At 43.5% G+C, this 18,689-nt stretch overlaps 2 protein-coding genes and 1 pseudogene across 2 annotated transcripts in view; all 3 read left to right on the plus strand.

The window, feature by feature from the left end:
* The window catches only part of LOC148997269 (uncharacterized), a 33,677-nt gene extending 31,487 nt beyond the window's left edge, over positions 1–2,190 (plus strand). The window contains exons 6-10 of the mRNA XM_089132972.1: positions 635–842; positions 938–1,049; positions 1,137–1,240; positions 1,827–1,880; positions 2,123–2,190. Of these exons, the coding sequence (XP_088989098.1) occupies positions 641–842; positions 938–1,049; positions 1,137–1,240; positions 1,827–1,880; positions 2,123–2,190 (540 nt within the window). The 5' untranslated portion in view covers positions 635–640. The remainder of the gene's footprint in view (positions 1–634; positions 843–937; positions 1,050–1,136; positions 1,241–1,826; positions 1,881–2,122) is intronic.
* A 187-nt stretch (positions 2,191–2,377) lies between these two features.
* Positions 2,378–7,348, plus strand: LOC148997271 (uncharacterized; annotated as a pseudogene).
* Positions 7,349–16,613: 9,265 nt separating this feature from the next.
* On the plus strand, positions 16,614–18,104 carry LOC148997272 (uncharacterized). Its single transcript, XM_089132981.1, has 2 exons — positions 16,614–16,726; positions 17,100–18,104. Exon 2 carries the CDS (start codon positions 17,124–17,126, stop codon positions 18,102–18,104), a length of 981 nt encoding a protein of 326 aa, XP_088989107.1. The 5' UTR covers positions 16,614–16,726; positions 17,100–17,123.
* Positions 18,105–18,689: the final 585 nt, after the last annotated feature.

Below are 18,689 nucleotides of genomic sequence, written 5' to 3' on the forward strand. Positions count from 1 at the left end.
CCTGAAAAAATGAAAATTCTATCATCACTCTCATGTTGCTCCAAAGCCATAAGATTTTCGTTCATTTTCATATTAATGAAATCTGAGAGATTCGGGTCACTCCATTGACAGTCCAGACACCAAATCTTTAGATCAAAAAATGTCATAACATTGAAACAAATCCAAATGAATTGAGAGGTGTAATCTAACTCTTGAACAAAGTATAAATATGAATACGATGGAAAGATTTAATCTAGGCTTTTTAATCTATAACGTTTTGGTTATCTGTAGTACTGTCGTTGGAGTGACCAAAATCTTTAAAAAATATATCTAAATATGTCTTTCTAAGACAAAGTAAGGATGACAGAATATTAATTTTCGAGTAAACTAATGGGCAGTTTGTTGTAGTGACTGAACATGGAGAAAATACAAATTTCACTTGTTTTCTAAGTGATGCAACACCCACTCTTTCTGTTTTTTTTTTCATTGTATACTAATAAATACATTACATTACATTACATACAAATAAATTAATTCATGCATGACTCTTACTCCACTGTGATTGGTATGGGTAAGGGAGCTGAACACGCAGCAACCCAGAACTAATCATAGCTGGGGTCAACATTTCTCAAATTTTTTTTTTTATCTTTCCCAGACAGTAATGGATAAAGTGAACCCATGTTACTCATTAATAGAATTTCCAGACAAAAGCACAGATGTTGTCCCAGATAATTGGCTTTTTGAACAAAAGTGCTACTGGCCAAATTACAACCAAGCAAAATTAAAGGCAGCAGTAAAGAGAAAAGAGCCTGTCCAAGATGGATGGAAAGTCTTTGAGCCTGTCCGATTGCTCAAAAAGTGTGGTACGATTTTTAAAAAATTATTATTATTATCTCTATGCACTGATACTACATGCTTTGCTCAATTTTATATTATATTATTCATATCTATATTACAGAAACCCTAGAAAAAGCACAGAAGATGCTAAAAAAGTATGTGGACTGTGATATCCATACGTCAGAAATAACTTCTGATGAAGAGGGCCATGAAAGAATAAAAAGGAAGAAAAGGTTAACTTAATGATAATAAATACCGATGATTTGTTTTTTTATAAGTGTTGTCCTATTGAGAAGTAATTTGAATGTTTCACTTTACAGGCCTAATCCACGCTTCCTAAACTTTATAGAAAATGAATCTGACCAGGATGATGATGCACCAAAAAAATCACGGCTCGCAGCTCCTCCCGCAATTGTTTTTCCAGGTATTGTGGAAGTATAATTAAACTGTTTTTGTGGTTACTTAAAAAAAAAAAAAAAAAGGTATTCATGATCAAATGTCCCTGAATTTCAAGGCGATTCAAACTTTTTCCCCAAAAAACTTCACAAGAAAATTTAGTTCAATTTAATTTGGAATGCACTGAACCTGCCATAAAATTGAATGAACATACAGCTCCCCCCAAAATGTTCTTTGGAGAAGCTATGGGTTTGTGAAATGGAGCGGCCTTACGGGACTGTATAAGTCACTGGACGCTGGTCAGGGATGCTGGAGCCGTCACCAACTGGCCCTGGTGTGGCAGGCATGATAGGAACAGGCTCTGCAGCATGGCATAATCTATATATTGGGCCAGGGAAAAATGTATTCTTCCCCCTTGCATCCTTGAACGTATGGTTAATTTAACCCATTATAAAAATGTCAAGAGCAACATCATTAAAATCTAACAATTGAGAAAGTTCACAAATGTCCGCCTTTAGTGATTTTCAAACATGACTGAATGAATTCAAAGCACACAATTTCATTACTCAAAACCCTGCTGTTAATTACACTTGTTCATTTGTTTTGTTTTTTAGAAAGTCACATGAACTTTGAGACCAGTCCAGCTGTCTCAAACCTCTCTTCACTTGGTATGTGTTTATGTTATTCAATTCAATGCCTCTTTTACATTGTATCACAGCTGTAATAAATGCACTTCCAGCTCCACAAATTCTGAAATATCTTTTTTTAATTAAATTTCTATCTTGATACTTTAGTTTGTGGGCCCTGTATCTCACCTGCTTACCAGTTGATTAAACATTACCCTGCAACATTGCGCAAAAGTTTGCCCTTTGTTTCATAACCTTTAATGTCTTTTGCTAATTTTTTTCAGAGAGACACATGAACTACCACGCCTCCAGTCCTGCATCAGACATCACTTCAGCTGGTATATATTATTGAAATGTAGTCTATTAAACATTGGTTGTCTTGTCAGTTTAACACAAGCATTTCATGCCTAAAAATAAACTGTGCACATTTCTCTCAGAAAATTCACACAGAGTTCACCAGGGCACATACCAGGGGTCAGACCACACAAACCTCGGAGCACACAAGGGCACAAACTATGTAGCACACCAGGGATCACACTATGGAGCACATCAGGGAACATACCAAGAGGCAATCCACGGAGCACTTCAAGACCCAAACAACGGAGCACACCAGGGATCACACAACGGAGCACTCCAGGGATCACACTATGGAGCACACCAGGCATCACACTATGGAGCACACCAGGGATCACACAACGGAGCACACCAGGGATCAAACTATGGAGCACACCAGGGATCACACTATGGAGCACACCAGGGCTCACACAACGGAGCACACCAGGGATCACACAACGGAGCACACCAGGGATCACACTATGGAGCACACCAGGGCTCACACAACGGAGCACACCAGGGATCACACAACGGAGCACACCAGGGATCACACTATGGAGCACACCAGGGATCACACAACGGAGCACACCAGGGATCAAACTATGGAGCACACCAGGGATCACACTATGGAGCACACCAGGGCTCACACAACGGAGCACACCAGGGATCACACAACGGAGCACACCAGGGATCACACTATGGAGCACACCAGGGCTCACACAACGGAGCACACCAGGGATCACACAACGGAGCACACCAGGGATCACACAACGGAGCACACCAGGGATCAAACTATGGAGCACACCAGGGATCACACTATGGAGCACACCAGGGCTCACACAACGGAGCACACCAGGGATCACACAACGGAGCACACCAGGGATCACACTATGGAGCACACCAGGGATCACACTATGGAGCACACCAGGGCTCACACAACGGAGCACACCAGGGATCACACAACGGAGCACACCAGGGATCACACTATGGAGCACACCAGGGATCACACAACGGAGCACACCAGGGATCACACAACGGAGCACACCAGGGCTCACACAACGGAGCACACCAGGGATCAAACTATGGAGCACACCAGGGATCACACAACGGAGCACACCAGGGATCAAACTATGGAGCACACCAGGGATCACACAACGGAGCACACCAGGGAACATACCAAGACGCAAACAACAGAGCACACCAGGGATCACAGTACGGAGCACATCAGGGCACACTGACTGAACTGGTCAATGGTAATGACTTTTTTAATTTATTTTGAAAACAGTTATTTGGAACTTTTTATTTGGCCTTTATGTAAGGGTTAATGCCCGACGAGGTGTCCATTGTCAGGTTTTAATGGACGACGGCGAGGCGTAAACCGGCCGACGCGCAGCGGAGGACGGTTGCCTCCGCCGAAGTCCATTAAAACCTGACAATGGACACCTCGGAGGGCATTAACCCGCTTATACCATGGTCACTTGCCAAGTAAAACATTAGTTTATATTTTAATTAGGCTAAATCTAGTTTTTACAAATAATAACTTGCCTTGCCTGCCTGACTGTTTATTTAGCAACCGGAGATATAGTCCGCTTAGCTCGTATCCCTTCAGGTTCACAAAGGCATTTTTTTTTTCATGAAACACAAAGGTAGGCATAGTTTTTTTTTATTACACATAAAACAATTAATCAAACAACAATAAGAAAACAATTAGCTCTGATCTCCAGCGATTTGCGCTTAACGTTATAGGCTAGAGGGCAATAAATTAATCAGATCAAAGAGAGGGTAATTTGCCTCAGGCTCCTTAGGCTTGAAACGCTGTAACGTTCAGCCTTCTCCTGCCTTGGTTGTCTGGACAGCTGCGTAAAACTCCCGCAGGGTCTCATTCAGGGGTGCGTTTCCCGAAAGCATCGTTATCCAACTATGGTCGCAAGTTACGTCGTTACCAATAGAGTTCAATGGAGCAGAGCAGCAGCGGTGCAATTTTCTCCGTTTTATTTACATTTTTTCTTTCTTCAGCAGCATACCAGTCGTCAAAGTTGCCATATTCTCCATAAATGTTAAAAGAAATAGCACGAAGTCGCTCATTGTTGTATTAGGCTATAATATCTAACGTTAGATGATAGAGCATGTGACTGCCTGTTGCTATGGTTACTCACAGCCGTTGTAGGCAGCGCATTTATTTATTCATTTCGAATGGTAAACAGGCAGTTTCACCAGAACTACTTTACTAGGTGTCCTCTATCACTTTTTAACGGACACCCTGCAGCCAATCAGAATCGAGTATTCACCCAGACCATGGTATAAGTTGATTTTATGTCATTTTTTAATTATTATTATGTCCTTTTAGGTGGGACTTACAGGCTAAAATATAATTATACTATAAATGTTGACATCCATCCTATCTTTTGCTGCTAGTATTTACTGTCACTCTTTTTTTTTAAAGAAAAATACATGAACCAAAACTCCAGTCTGACTGTTTCAGACATTTTTTCAGCTGATTCTTCAAACTGCTAACCTCTTCAAGACTAATTGTTTTACAGATGAGTTTTAGGAACTTATAAGAAGTTTAAAAAAAACTGTTGTGTTTTCTTCAGAAAATCCAAGAGCACAACTAACATCGCAGGGGAATGAACATACCAACGGTAATAAATCAAAAACAAAAATTCCATGTTCAAGTATTAATTTAAACACTAAACCTGTTAGTAATTTCTGATTAGGGTTATTACTGAACTAGTAGAGTTTATCTCTCTTAATATATTTATTTACTTGTCTACTTTATTTGTAGAGTTGTCTCCTTTCAAGAGGAATGTGCTTAAACTTCTCTGCTAAAAGAGCAGAGAGCAATGATACAAAACTTACAGGGAGTGCCTGCTGTACCTGATCAGGAAATAAGATGTGGCTTGCAGTTACCTTTACAATCTCTTGAAGATTTTGAGGAATTGGAGAGGTTGGATGAGACCGAAAAAAATAGATTGGTATGTCTTGTAATGCAATTATATTTAACCGGGTTCCTACGCAGTTTGGAAAAATATGGAATTTTATTTAATTTCCAGGTCTTGATAAGTATGGAAAAAATAACATAAAGATTACTGAAAAATATTTATGGTTCTAAACGATTGCCCCATTCAGTTTTCATAAAAACAGAAACTATTAGAGATGACTGTACTATATACAGTAGAAATATAATCCTGAAAATAATGCTACCATTTTGATTAAAGGGATAGTTCACTTTGAAATTAATTTTTGATATGCTTTATCTTACCTCAAGGGCATCCAAGATGTAGGTGTCTTTGTTTCCACAGTATTTTCAATTTTGATATTTTTAGGTCAAACCGTTCTTGTCTGTCAGTCATATAATGGAGGTCTAAGTCCAAATTAAACATGATTTAATGACTCGTAAAAATTTATTAGTACACATTGATGTTTTTACCTCTTGTAACCACAGCCACGTCCAAGTGATCTGAGGGTGTGGGCGCTTCGGTCTGCTCAAGCGCCAGAAAGCGCCGGAAGTGATCTCTCGCAAGGTTGCGGAAAAACTTCAACGTTGTCTGTTGATATATATTGAAATAATCTTCCATTGCGATTTCCTGTATATCGAAATATGTTTAGATCTTCACAGTGAAAGGTAAAACTTCCGAAATCTCTGTGTAAACAATGAGTGATGGACAACACGCGAGAGAGATCACTTCCAGCGCATGCACAATTTATGATACACCACAAAAGAAAACATGTATTCACACAATTTTCTCTATTTGTACAAATTGCTACACATTCATTCAATTTTGAATTTTGCACACGCAAGTTGAAAGGCATGGATAAAACATTTCTACAACATGTATCAAGTTCATTGATAATTGTGCTTGCACGTGTTGATCATTTTGATACTATATTCATCCCATAGTGCATGCTCTTTGAGGTGGTGACCATAGACCTCCATTATATGACTTACAGACAAGAACGCTTTGACCTAAAAATATCAAAATTTAAACTGTTGCAGAAACAAAGACACCTACATCTTGGAGGCCCTTGAGGTAAGCTAAAACATATCAAAAATTAATTTCAAAGTGAACTATCCCTTTAATAGGATACAACCATTTATACTACATATGGTCTGAAAACAAATCTACAGAGAGGTTTGGAAATCTAAAAATACCATGCTAAGATACTTTTCTCATTACAGTTGTAAAGTGGGTTTCTAATTTACTGTATACTTTGTCAGTTTGAACGAGTCAGACCATTCTCTGTTGTCCTCTCATGTTTTTATTTTTTGGCACTAATCTGAGTAAATTCTAGAGACATCCCAGGAAATATACCCAGAAATAGAAAAAACTGAATTTGACACCATTTATGTTTGAAAATAAATATATAAACATAGTCCAGTCTGTGGATGCACTTTGAAGAGAGATCAACAGAAAAGTAAAAAAAAAAAAAAAAAAAGTCTGTAGAAACATACTGTATGTATGGCTCAGATAAAGTCTATTTAGAAAGGTTAGAAAATGTATTTTTGTGTGCATTTAATTGGGCATCATTTTTTTAACACTGATCCCCTTTTTATTAGATTTACCAGCTGTCACTTCTAGGTGGGCATAAATTGGAAGGCACTATAAGAAAAATGTTGAGCCACATTTTAAGCAACAAACTGGCTTCGTCATTGAACTGGGCAGGACGTGGAGAGAAGAGGAGCTTCGAGACCTCAAATCTCTCAAAGATAATGTTCCGTAAGTAATAGATTGGTTTAGTTCAGGTTTGAAAATGCCCTATAAGATATGTTCATTTTGGTGCAACCATGTCAGTTATATTTGAAGATGCAAAAGCCTCTAAATGCCATTTGAAAATCTTATTCTATAATGTTCTTCTATCACCAAGCTTGTATAAGTTCAGTAATTTCACTTAAATGACAATTAATAGGTAATCTTCATTTCAATTTGAGTGAAATTACTGAACTTAAATATACAAGCTTGATAAAATGTATCATTATAGAAGAAAATTTCAAATGGCACTTAGAGGCTTTTGGATCTGAACTCTTCATTTTGTTCCATAATGTTTCAGGTGCATTAAGAAATACAGCCCAAGGAAAAGAGGCCTCCAAGGCAGACTTTTCCGAGGCAGTAAAGAGATGGCTCCGTTATGCTCCAGACCGAGAGGGTGGCAGTGGCAGAAGATCATCTGTTATTTAATTGTTGATTTTTTTGTGTGTCAAACAAAATTAATTACAGTTTTGTTATATAGTTTATCTGTAATAACTACTCCGTACATTTTTCTAAATTATTCTTAAAATACTGATAAATTGTGTATAATTTAAGTTGTTCAATATACTATACGTTTATGAAAATTATATTAAAATATATGTAATATTACAGTATTATAACACTCTCGGCTTTTTACTGAAATATTTAAAGGTTAAAACAATTTTAAATTGCCCCAGGCTGTTTCATTGAGAAAAAGACTATAGATAAATAATCAGCTAAATGAGGTAGGCTACAAATATAATGTTACATTGCTTGTAGTTATAAAAATTCATTTAACTATTATGATAACATGATATTGTGGTCAACAATATATATTTTTTTTTATTCATTTTGTTTCTCTACAGGTCTATTTTGAGGTATCTGCCAGCAATGAGACTGACGCCATACAGCAGAGTTATTCATTCCACTTAAAGGTATTTATGCATGTATTTTTTACTGAACTATACTTATTATTGCTGATTGTGGTTCAGGCACTCAACAACGTCAGGCATGATATATATTATAATATGTATTATTATTTTTTGTTTTTACAGGAATCTAGCTTAGTCTTTGCTCATATTACCCTTTAATATGTTTTGAATGTATATCTCCAATACAATATCCTTTGTGGGAGTACAGTTATCATTAGAATTCTTTAGAAGAGTTTCACATTAGCTGCCACAGTCAAGAGACCGAATCCAACAGGCCAACATTTAACCCACTGCCTATTATACATGCTGCATGCAACAAATATCAACCGGTAGAAGACCGAGCCTTTGTGAAGAGTATTTTAACAAACTTCCCAAAAAAATATTCTTCGTCGGTGGTTAGGCAACGGCAATCAAGTTCACTTGTGTGTGTGTGACACCACGGATCAAAATGTCATTAATTACACTGAAAATTATGTGAGCATCGGTTTTTAGCAAATACTCTCGAATTTTCTATGTGTCGTCAACACAGCGAAGATGGATCACAAGCAGATCTTTGTTTGAGTATACATAGGGGAGAGCGGGGCACAACCTAAAGATTTTTGACTTTCTCAGTTTGTGTAAATCTACTTAGGGTTTATTTTTTCCCTTTCCAGTTTAACTGACCGTTTTTGTTTGTTTGTTTGTTTGTTTGTTTTTTGGTTACAAAAACTCTGTCTTTGTATTTCGACTGCAGCAGGATTTATAGGTTGATTTAGACCTCGAAAGATCATAACTCACTTGGAACAGGATTTCAGCTGTGCTGGTTGTAGGAATAGATAAGATAAAATAGTGGAAGACAACTGAGGGAGAGTTAAACTGGGATGTGATATACAGATTACCTCCATCATCAAAAGTCGAAGGTTTATAGTTGTCATTTATAGGATCAATCACTGTCCCATGGTCAGAAATTAGCCGATGTCACCTCATATTTTAGCGCGATTATCATTTACACCATGGGTTGAACTGAAATAGCGTTAAAATGGCTAGAGGTAGGTTAGACGTTTTGTCTCATTTAAGAGCCACCAATCAGCGTGTATGTTTTATACACCTGATTGGTGTCTCTAAATGAGCGCGGGCTGAATGAACCAATGATGCTTTACCATTTTTTTTTTTATTATTATTTGTCCAAATACCTTTTAACATTAAAAATATTATGTTTAATCTCAATTCGGCGTCCTACTAAAATAAATTTCAAAAATTAAAAAATTCAAACACATTATATAATGATTTTATTATTAAATGACCCATGATGAAAATATTGTTTTACTATAATATTGATGTCTTTTACTTTCAAGGAGGAACGGATCAACAAGTGCAATGCTGATTAAAGTTTTCCACCATTGTATTTATCCCAATGAGGTTTGTAAATTAATGGCTGTTCTATATTGTGAACCATTAATCTTGTTTGAAAATAACATTTTAAAAAAAACTTTTTAATGATTGATTCTGAACTGTTATTGCAGGTTTTTCTGGGATCTCCAGCTGAGGACATCAAGATGCTGGCCTGTTACTGCAGATGTGGCCTAACTGTACACCACACCAACCTCTCTGCTTTTGATTATATCATGTTCTATTAAGGTAGTTTTATTATTATAGCAAAACAGACAGAGCACATGTGACAGTTTTTCTTTAGGAGTTGCACACTTTGTTCTCTTGTTGTCTCTCACAACACAAGTTACCTTGCACCACAATATTTTTTTCATTATATTATGTGCACAAATCCTATTGTACAAATCACAAATTAAAAGATTATCCAAGATAAGTTTGAGCAAATACATTACCAGCTCATTACCAACTCTCTGCTTGCCTTAGCTCGATTCAAAACGGTAAGCTTGTATAATGTTTTTTAATTCCAGTAACCTACTGGTGGATTTCCGTGGGAAATTCGAGCACATCTTTGCGTCATTACGTCACATCTGTACACATAAAGGAGGAGTCTGGGCTAGTAGGCTTAGTAGGCTATACTGCGTGTGAGGATGTTGGATGTGGAGATTTATATTTTTTTTCTTGTTGAGCATTTCTTGGTTGGCCATCATGTGATACAATCACGAGCCTGACATTTCAGCACTTGACAAAAGGACAGCGACTCTTAGCACAGCTGCGTGCGATCGTTTTTGTGAAACGCACGTGAAAAGACGATACTTCGAAAAGTCGCTCGTAAAAATTGCTCATAAGTGCTAAGATTCATCGTTATCTGAAAAATGGTGTGTGTGTGGTGTGTTGCAGTGTGTGGTGTGCGTGTGTGGTGTGTTGCATTGTGCGTGTGTGGTGTGTTGCATTGTGCGTGTGTGGTGTGCGTGTGGGCTGTGTGTGTGGTGTGCGTGTGGTGTGTGTGTGGGGTGTGTTGCATTGTGCGTGTGTGGTGTGTGTGTGGGGTGTGTTGCATTGTGCGTGTGCGGTGTGTGTGTGGGGTGCGTGTGTGGTGTGCGTGTGGTGTGCGTGTGGGGTGTGTTGCATTGTGCGTGTGTGGTGTGCGTGTGTGTGTGTGTGTGGTGTGTGTGTGTGGTGTGTGTGTTGGGTGTGTTGCATTGTGCATGTGTGGTGTGCGTGTGTGGTGTGTGTGTGTGGTGTGTGTGTGGTGTGTGTGTTGGGTGTGTTGCATTGTGCATGTGTGGTGTGCGTGTGTGGTGTGTGTGGTGTGTGTGTGTGGTGTGTGTGTTGGGTGTGTGTGGTGTGTGTGTGTGGTGTGTGTGTTGGGTGTGTTGCATTGTGCATGTGTGGTGTGCGTGTGTGGTGTGTGTGTGTGGTGTGTGTGTGGGGTGTGTTGCATTGTGCGTGTGTGGTGTGCGTGTGGTGTGCGTGTGTTGCATTGTGCGTGTGTGGTGTGCGTGTGGGGTGTGTTGCATTGTGCGTGTGTGGTGTGTGTGTGGGGTGTGTTGCATTGTGCGTGTGCGGTGTGTGTGTGGGGTGCGTGTGTGGTGTGCGTGTGGTGTGCGTGTGGGGTGTGTTGCATTGTGCGTGTGTGGTGTGCGTGTGTGTGTGTGTGTGGTGTGTGTGTGTGGTGTGTGTGTTGGGTGTGTTGCATTGTGCATGTGTGGTGTGCGTGTGTGGTGTGTGTGTGTGGTGTGTGTGTGGTGTGTGTGTTGGGTGTGTTGCATTGTGCATGTGTGGTGTGCGTGTGTGGTGTGTGTGGTGTGTGTGTGTGGTGTGTGTGTTGGGTGTGTGTGGTGTGTGTGTGTGGTGTGTGTGTTGGGTGTGTTGCATTGTGCATGTGTGGTGTGCGTGTGTGGTGTGTGTGTGTGGTGTGTGTGTGGGGTGTGTTGCATTGTGCGTGTGTGGTGTGCGTGTGTGGTGTGTGTGTGTGGTGTGTGTGTTGGGTGTGTTGCATTGTGCATGTGTGGTGTGCGTGTGTGGTGTGTGTGTGTGGTGTGTGTGTGGGGTGTGTTGCATTGTGCGTGTGTGGTGTGCGTGTGTGGTGTGTGTGTGTGGTGTGTGTGTTGGGTGTGTTGCATTGTGCATGTGTGGTGTGCGTGTGTGGTGTGTGTGTGTGGTGTGTGTGTGGGGTGTGTTGCATTGTGCGTGTGTGGTGTGCGTGTGGTGTGCGTGTGTTGCATTGTGCGTGTGTGGTGTGCGTGTGGGGTGTGTTGCATTGTGCGTGTGTGGTGTGTGTGTGGGGTGTGTTGCATTGTGCGTGTGCGGTGTGTGTGTGGGGTGCGTGTGTGGTGTGCGTGTGGTGTGCGTGTGGGGTGTGTTGCATTGTGCGTGTGTGGTGTGCGTGTGTGTGTGTGTGTGGTGTGTGTGTGTGGTGTGTGTGTTGGGTGTGTTGCATTGTGCATGTGTGGTGTGCGTGTGTGGTGTGTGTGTGTGGTGTGTGTGTGGTGTGTGTGTTGGGTGTGTTGCATTGTGCATGTGTGGTGTGCGTGTGTGGTGTGTGTGGTGTGTGTGTGTGGTGTGTGTGTTGGGTGTGTGTGGTGTGTGTGTGTGGTGTGTGTGTTGGGTGTGTTGCATTGTGCATGTGTGGTGTGCGTGTGTGGTGTGTGTGTGTGGTGTGTGTGTGGGGTGTGTTGCATTGTGCGTGTGTGGTGTGCGTGTGTGGTGTGTGTGTGTGGTGTGTGTGTTGGGTGTGTTGCATTGTGCATGTGTGGTGTGCGTGTGTGGTGTGTGTGTGTGGTGTGTGTGTGGGGTGTGTTGCATTGTGCGTGTGTGGTGTGCGTGTGTGGTGTGTGTGTGTGGTGTGTGTGTTGGGTGTGTTGCATTGTGCATGTGTGGTGTGCGTGTGTGGTGTGTGTGTGTGGTGTGTGTGTGGGGTGTGTTGCATTGTGCGTGTGTGGTGTGCGTGTGGTGTGCGTGTGTTGCATTGTGCGTGTGTGGTGTGCGTGTGGGGTGTGTTGCATTGTGCGTGTGTGGTGTGTGTGTGGGGTGTGTTGCATTGTGCGTGTGCGGTGTGTGTGTGGGGTGCGTGTGTGGTGTGCGTGTGGTGTGCGTGTGGGGTGTGTTGCATTGTGCGTGTGTGGTGTGCGTGTGTGTGTGTGTGTGGTGTGTGTGTGTGGTGTGTGTGTTGGGTGTGTTGCATTGTGCATGTGTGGTGTGCGTGTGTGGTGTGTGTGTGTGGTGTGTGTGTGGTGTGTGTGTTGGGTGTGTTGCATTGTGCATGTGTGGTGTGCGTGTGTGGTGTGTGTGGTGTGTGTGTGTGGTGTGTGTGTTGGGTGTGTGTGGTGTGTGTGTGTGGTGTGTGTGTTGGGTGTGTTGCATTGTGCATGTGTGGTGTGCGTGTGTGGTGTGTGTGTGTGGTGTGTGTGTGGGGTGTGTTGCATTGTGCGTGTGTGGTGTGCGTGTGTGTGTGTGTGTGGTGTGTGTGTGTGGTGTGTGTGTTGGGTGTGTTGCATTGTGCATGTGTGGTGTGCGTGTGTGGTGTGTGTGTGTGGTGTGTGTGTGGGGTGTGTTGCATTGTGCGTGTGTGGTGTGCGTGTGTGGTGTGTGTGTGTGGTGTGTGTGTTGGGTGTGTTGCATTGTGCATGTGTGGTGTGCGTGTGTGGTGTGTGTGTGTGGTGTGTGTGTGGGGTGTGTTGCATTGTGCGTGTGTGGTGTGTGTGTGGGGTGTGTTGCATTGTGCGTGTGTGGTGTGTGTGTGGGGTGTGTTGCATTGTGCGTGTGTGAGATGCGTGTGTGTGTGGTGTGCGTGTGGTGTGTGTGTGGGGTGTGTTGCATTGTGCATGTGTGAGGTGCGTGTGGGCTGTGTGTGTGGTGTGCGTGTGGTGTGTGTGTGGGGTGTGTTGCATTGTGCGTGTGTGGTGTGTGTGTGGGGTGTGTTGCATTGTGCGTGTGTGGTGTGTGTGTGGGGTGCGTGTGTGGTGTGCGTGTGGTGTGCGTGTGGGGTGTGTTGCATTGTGCGTGTGTGGTGTGTGTGTGGGGTGCGTGTGTGGTGTGCGTGTGGTGTGCGTGTGGGGTGTGTTGCATTGTGCGTGTGTGGTGTGCGTGTGTGGTGTGTGTGTGTGGTGTGTGTGTTGGGTGTGTTGCATTGTGCGTGTGTGGTGTGCGTGTGTGGTGTGTGTGTGTGGTGTGTGTGTTGGGTGTGTTGCATTGTGCGTGTGTGGTGTGCGTGTGTGGTGTGTGTGTGTGGTGTGCGTGTGGGGTGTGTTGCATTGTGCGTGTGTGGTGTGTGTGTGGGGTGTGTTGCATTGTGCGTGTGTGGTGTGTGTGTGGGGTGCGTGTGTGGTGTGCGTGTGGTGTGCGTGTGGGGTGTGTGTGGGGTGTGTTGCATTGTGCGTGTGTGGTGTGTGTGTGGGGTGCGTGTGTGGTGTGTTGCATTGTGCGTGTGTGGTGTGCGTGTGGTGTGCGTGTGGGGTGTGTTGCATTGTGCGTGTGTGGTGTGTGTGTGGGGTGTGTTGCATTGTGCGTGTGTGGTGTGTGTGTGGGGTGCGTGTGTGGTGTGTTGCATTGTGCGTGTGTGGTGTGCGTGTGGTGTGCGTGTGGGGTGTGTTGCATTGTGCGTGTGTGGTGTGTGTGTGGGGTGTGTTGCATTGTGCGTGTGTGGTGTGTGTGTGGGGTGCGTGTGTGGTGTGCGTGTGGTGTGCGTGTGGGGTGTGTTGCATTGTGCGTGTGTGGTGTGCGTGTGTGGTGTGTGTGTGTGGTGTGTGTGTTGGGTGTGTTGCATTGTGCGTGTGTGGTGTGTGTGTGGTGTGCGTGTGTGGTGTGTGTGTGGGGTGCGTGTGTGGTGTGCGTGTGGTGTGCGTGTGGGGTGTGTTGCATTGTGCGTGTGTGGTGTGCGTGTGTGGTGTGTGTGTGTGGTGTGCGTGTGGGGTGTGTTGCATTGTGCGTGTGTGGTGTGCGTGTGTGGTGTGTGTGTGTGTGGTGTGCGTGTGGTGTGCGTGTGTGGTGTGTTGCATTGTGCATGTGTGAGGTGTGTGTGTGGTGTGCGTGTGGTGTGCGTGTGGGGTGTGTGTGGGGTGTGTTGCATTGTGCGTGTGTGGTGTGTGTGTGGGGTGCGTGTGTGGTGTGTTGCATTGTGCGTGTGTGGTGTGCGTGTGGTGTGCGTGTGGGGTGTGCGTGTGGGGTGTGTTGCATTGTGCGTGTGTGGTGTGCGTGTGTGGTGTGTGTGTGTGTGGTGTGCGTGTGGTGTGCGTGTGTGGTGTGTTGCATTGTGCATGTGTGGGGTGCGTGTGTGGTGTGCGTGTGGTGTGCGTGTGGGGTGTGTGTGGGGTGTGTTGCATTGTGCGTGTGTGGTGTGCGTGTGGTGTGCGTGTGGGGTGTGTTGCATTGTGCGTGTGTGGTGTGTGTGTGGGGTGTGTTGCATTGTGCGTGTGTGGTGTGTGTGTGGGGTGCGTGTGTGGTGTGCGTGTGGTGTGCGTGTGGGGTGTGTTGCATTGTGCGTGTGTGGTGTGCGTGTGTGGTGTGTGTGTGTGGTGTGTGTGTTGGGTGTGTTGCATTGTGCGTGTGCGGTGTGTGTGTGGGGTGCGTGTGTGGTGTGCGTGTGGTGTGCGTGTGGGGTGTGTTGCATTGTGCGTGTGTGGTGTGCGTGTGTGGTGTGTGTGTGTGGTGTGTGTGTTGGGTGTGTTGCATTGTGCGTGTGTGGTGTGCGTGTGTGGTGTGTGTGTGTGGTGTGCGTGTGGGGTGTGTTGCATTGTGCGTGTGTGGTGTGTGTGTGGGGTGTGTTGCATTGTGCGTGTGTGGTGTGTGTGTGGGGTGCGTGTGTGGTGTGCGTGTGGTGTGCGTGTGGGGTGTGTTGCATTGTGCGTGTGTGGTGTGTGTGTGGGGTGCGTGTGTGGTGTGCGTGTGGTGTGCGTGTGGGGTGTGTGTGTGTGTGGTGTGCGTGTGGTGTGCGTGTGTGGTGTGCGTGTGGTGTGTGTGTGGGGTGTGTTGCATTGTGCATGTGTGAGGTGCGTGTGTGTGTGGTGTGTGTGTGGTGTGTGTGTGTGTGGTGTGTGTGTGGGGTGTGTTGCATTGTGCGTGTGTGGTGTGTGTGTGGGGTGCGTGTGTGGTGTGCGTGTGGTGTGCGTGTGGGGTGTGTGTGTGTGTGGTGTGCGTGTGGTGTGCGTGTGTGGTGTGCGTGTGGTGTGTGTGTGGGGTGTGTTGCATTGTGCATGTGTGAGGTGCGTGTGTGTGTGGTGTGTGTGTGGTGTGTGTGTGTGTGGTGTGTGTGTGGGGTGTGTTGCATTGTGCGTGTGTGGTGTGTGTGTGGGGTGCGTGTGTGGTGTGCGTGTGGTGTGCGTGTGGGGTGTGTGTGTGTGTGGTGTGCGTGTGGTGTGCGTGTGTGGTGTGCGTGTGGTGTGTGTGTGGGGTGTGTTGCATTGTGCATGTGTGAGGTGCGTGTGTGTGTGGTGTGTGTGTGGTGTGTGTGTGTGTGGTGTGTGTGTGGGGTGTGTTGCATTGTGCGTGTGTGGTGTGTGTGTGTGGTGCAGTGGTGGAGGAAGTACTGAATCTCAGTACTTAAGTAAAAGTACAAATACCCAGATAAATATTTACTTTAGTAAAAGTAGAAGTAACACAATGACAACCATACTTAAGTAAAAAGTAAAAAGTACTTTATTTTAAATGTACTTTAAGTATTAAAAGTAAAAGTACTTGCATAACAATTGATTCTCTTAATGTCTATTTTCTAATGATTAATAAAACATTTAATTCTAACTCATACTCATTCAACCTAATACTCCTTTAATGATGTTCAATAATGATGGAAAAAAATGTCACCATTTCTGAAACAAGCTTGCAATTAGGCAATATCGTGCTTATCCTTACTATATGTTTATAACTATGTTTGGCAGTAAACGCGATTAATTTATGGTGTAATTCTGAATCTCTTGGCTTGCCATAATCCTAACCGAACCAAACATATATTACACACGGTGTGTTTCCTATGCAGAAGTTGTAGAAATGCAGTGGAGTAGAAAGTATAATAATTGCTGCAAAATGTAACGAAGTAAAAGTAAAAAGTATGCACTATTTATTCTACTTAAGTAAAGTAAAAATACGTGAAAAATGTACTTAAGTAAAGTAACGTAGTATTTGTACTTCGTTACATTCCACCACTGGTGTGATGTGTGTGTGTGGTGTGCGTGTGGTGTGCGTGTGTGTGTGTGGTTTGTGTGTGGTGTGTGTGTGGGGTGTGTTGCATTGTGCATGTGTGAGGTGCGTGTGTGTGTGTGTTGAATTGTGCGTGTGTGAGGTGCGTGTGTGGTGTGTGTGTGGGGTGTGTTGCATTGTGCGTGTGTGGTGTGTGTGTGTGTGTGTGTGTGTGTGTGTGTGTGTGTGTGTGTGTGTGATCTCAGGCATTTCCTCCGTTAGATCAAGAATCTAGTGCAGTGAATGAAGAGCTCTTTAAACACGGCAGTGGAAACTTGTGAAACATCTGTCAGTCTGTGTGTTATTCCACAAACTTCTGCTTTGACCTGCAGACCAAACACACACTCCTGTCAGTAACGTAAGTTCTTCAAGATTTATTCCTCCTTTAATAAACCATTGTACACTTGCAGCTGTGCTGGACTGAATATTCACAACAACAGCATTCTTGCTTCTGTCATATTGTTCAAATGGAGGATTTACTAACTTTAATCTGACATTTAACCTATTTCAAGCTTTCTAACATTACACACACTCCTCTAAACATGTCAAGCAAACTGAGCTAACTTTATTTCAACAATCACACTGAAAACAACTTATGTGTTATTATTATATATTATTGAGTTATTATTATTAACACACTATTTTCCCTATTGGTTTTAATAAAGAAAATATATGTTTACAATAGTAAATGAATGCATGTTTTTTACACTAATGACTGGTTTGTTATTTAGTGCCTGTCAAGATTTCATGAAACAATGGCAGAACAAAACGCCAGCATCAATGGAACAAGTGGAGGAGATTATGAACGTGAATGGGGTCAGATGGGGGAATTTTTCAGGAAACTTGATGCTGCAGAACCAGTAATTTTCATGATCATTTCCACCATTGAGATTGTAATCATGATCGTAACCCTGTGTGCATTGTGTGCTCTTATCAAATCTCAGCGCTCCACTCCAGTGTTTGTTATTCATTTGATTCTGTCAGATCTCATTCAGATCATTTGTATATTAATGATCTCAATCACATGGTCAGATGAGGTGTTTATTGCGTATTTGTATAGTTTGATAGCGGGTGTGTATTTTATGGCATGTGTTGCTCTTGAACGATATCTTCTGGTTTCTCATCCTATCTGGTACAGATCTCATCATTCACTGAAAGTCTGCTGTGTTATTTCTGTGATCGTCTGGTTTGTTCCTCTGATCTTTGCAGACTTTCACTCTGATTATCTGTATTCTAACCCTCTGCCCCGAGCGATCGGCTGTTTAATCCCCTACCCGATAATCATTCTGTGTTTTATCGGCACTTGTCGCGGTCTGTCACGCGCAATATCTCTTACTTCTGTAAAGCGCAAAAAGATTTTGGGCAGTTTGTTCCTGGTGCTTCTGACTTACACTTTTCTCATTCTCCCCAACATAATCGTGAATTTTATTATAAAATACAGAGCTCACAGTTACAGTTTCAACAGCAGGGCATTGCTCTATATATTTTTGTATTTTTCTTTATATCTCATGTTCCTGAACCCGCTGGCTGACTGTTTATTGTACATGTTCATCAGGCCAGATGTCGGAGGGTTAATGAAGTCTGTTCACTGCTGTTGTAGAACTGACACACATCAGGATTCGACACACACCCGGGACGAACACTCTGGAGACAGTAGTGCAGCGTTTCCCTGCTGTGTTTCAGTGCTAAAGCCTGCGTCTCATTCACGGACCTGCACTTCAGTTTCAACATCATGAAGTCAATGCCATTCTGTTAACTCACACACCCTTCCTTTCTATGGCATTCAGTTTTATTAGAAACAACTCTTGATTCATCAATTGCTCTGTTTGCGGCCCATAAAACACATGCGGTGAACAGAGTTTTATTAAAGATGTGTTGATGTAGTGTTGATGCTTCTGCTGGCGTTCTGGATCAGCAGGACTTTATCATACGATGGAGAGGAGGGTTGTTGAGGGTTGTGGTGGTGCCCCGGCCGGCGTACTCTTTAGAGGGAGACTCAATGGAGGCTCGGCTGCGGGCGTTGGGTGTCGCTGGCGGCGGTGGGGGGAATCGAATTGTTGAATCGAGGGGAGATGTCTGCGTCGGGGGGGTCTGCCGGTTGTGCTCACTGGCAGCTGTGGATCTGACCCCTAACCCAGAGTTTACAGCTAATGTACAGTGACATTATTGACTGAGCTACATGTATTGGTATTGTTATTAGTACTATTGTCACTATTGTTGTGGATTGCTAGAGCTAATGCTATTGTGGTCATGGATATTATCATTGTGAATATTATCATTGATACTTCTACAGTAATACTAATATTAATATATTATTGTTG

Source organism: Pimephales promelas, chromosome 2 (assembly GCF_988280905.1).
Source record: "Pimephales promelas chromosome 2, fPimPro1.hap1.1, whole genome shotgun sequence".
Classification (NCBI taxonomy): domain Eukaryota; kingdom Metazoa; phylum Chordata; class Actinopteri; order Cypriniformes; family Leuciscidae; genus Pimephales; species Pimephales promelas.

Coding starts and splice junctions, on each gene's coding strand:
- LOC148997272 (XM_089132981.1), top strand. CDS start 17,124: ATGGCAGAACAAAACGCCAGCATCAATGGAACAAGTGGAGGAGATTAT.